General features: G+C 40.5%; 1 protein-coding gene across 1 annotated transcript; it reads right to left on the reverse strand.

Moving 5' to 3' along the window:
* Positions 1-322: 322 nt before the first annotated feature.
* LOC113759144 lies at positions 323-1,424 on the reverse strand (the record flags this gene model as incomplete). The annotated part of the gene is made up of 2 exons (XM_027301713.1): positions 1,159-1,424; positions 323-969 (listed from the first exon to the last, which is right to left on the reverse strand). Coding segments are annotated over exons 1-2 (913 nt in total), but the record flags the coding sequence as incomplete, so codon positions are not given.
* Between the last annotated feature and the right edge of the window lie 205 nt (positions 1,425-1,629).

The following is a 1,629-nucleotide window of genomic DNA, read 5'->3' on the forward strand; positions in this document are numbered from 1 at the left end:
ACTTATTTTTACCTACTTATCTAAGAACCAACAATAATAAAATTTATTAAAAGTCAAAGATGCAAATGCGACAAGTATATGTAACAATCAAAAACACCATAAATAATTCAACTCGAATAAATTTGGTCATTAAAATAATAATTGTTTAAAGAATCAATTGTTTATACTCATTTTCGAGAAATTCATGCAATTTGGGAAAACTTGAGTAATTCACATGCAAAAATACTTTTAAATGACCAAATTAAAAATATTTTGCAATAATTAAGATATGGGTCCTCACATCCTCTCCCCCTTAAGAGAATTTCGTCCTCGAAATTCATACCTTCAACTACCTCGGTCGACCCCAGAGTCTGTCGACCAATAGAGGCATATGTTCCAGTTGGCACTTGTGGTCGGTTCCCTCCTTTAGTAGTTCGTTCAGAAGTAGTTCCATATCCTTGTCGATGATTATTCTCTCGTGGTTGCTTTCTTGGGCAGTTGCTAACCTGATGGTCTGCACTCCCACAACGCAAACACTTTCTCTCCTTCACCCAGCAGTTATTTTCAGTGTGATTTCCTTTTCCACAGTATCCACAGATCGGTTGAAAATTCATGGCTTGACTTCCCTGTGGCGTCGTCCTTGATTGACCCCTTTTAATCTGAGTTCCTTGTGACGGAGTTCCTTCTAATTGCTGCATCTGAGAAGAAGATGGAAGTGGTAGTCTCACCCCACCAGCTCCTTTTCCAACTTTGGGTGGTGGTACAGTGTTTCTAGATGCCTCAGGGTGACTACTACTAGGTGCATCTCTTTTTCGTTCTTGAAAAACTCTCAATTTGGCTTTTGAAATCTGAACCCTTTGGGCTTTCTCAAGGGCATCACTAAACGTTTCGATTTGAGCCGCTGCGAGGCCATCTTGAATTTCTAGATTGAGGCCCTGAATAAACCGCCTTATTCTCTTTCGCTCTGTAATTACCAATTCTGGGGCAAACCTAGACAGTTTCGTGAACTCAGTTTCATATTCTGCCACACTTGAAGTTCCTTGGCGAAGTTTTATAAAATCATCCTCTCTTTTTTCTTGGACTAGTGGTGGAAAGAATTTTTCATTAAATTCTAGGACAAAATTCATCCAAGTTCTCGGAGTTTGTTCCCTTTCCCACTTATTTCTTATAACATTCCACCATGCTCGAGCCGGTCCTTCAAGTTGGAACACAGCAAAGTTTACTTCTCTCTCCTCGGAATAATCTAGTGCATCAAATATATTCCTTATATTCTCCAACCAATTTTCAGCTATATCGGGGTCAGGACCCCCAGAAAATTTAGGAGGGGAAAACTTTTGAAATCTCTCTAAAGCCCTATCCTCCCCTATTTCTTGGTTTCCAAGTTGGTTCAGTTGTCCAGTTCCCTGACCTTGTTGGGGTACCAATCGCTCTAGTATGTCTGTCATGCGAGTCAAAACTAACCCAATTTGGTTTTCTTCCCTAACCCTAGGTTCAGCGTTTCGGTCGGCGGTAGATTCTTTATATCCTCCTTGATTTTGAGGTCGTCTGGGTTGACGCCCACGTCGTCGTCTCCCAGCTTCCATTCTCACAACTAATCTATACATGTATGTGTAAATGGCTCACTAAACCAAAATTAACTATGCACACGTG

The sequence above is a fragment of the Coffea eugenioides genome, unplaced genomic scaffold, assembly GCF_003713205.1.
Source record: "Coffea eugenioides isolate CCC68of unplaced genomic scaffold, Ceug_1.0 ScVebR1_943;HRSCAF=1707, whole genome shotgun sequence".
NCBI lineage: Eukaryota > Viridiplantae > Streptophyta > Magnoliopsida > Gentianales > Rubiaceae > Coffea > Coffea eugenioides.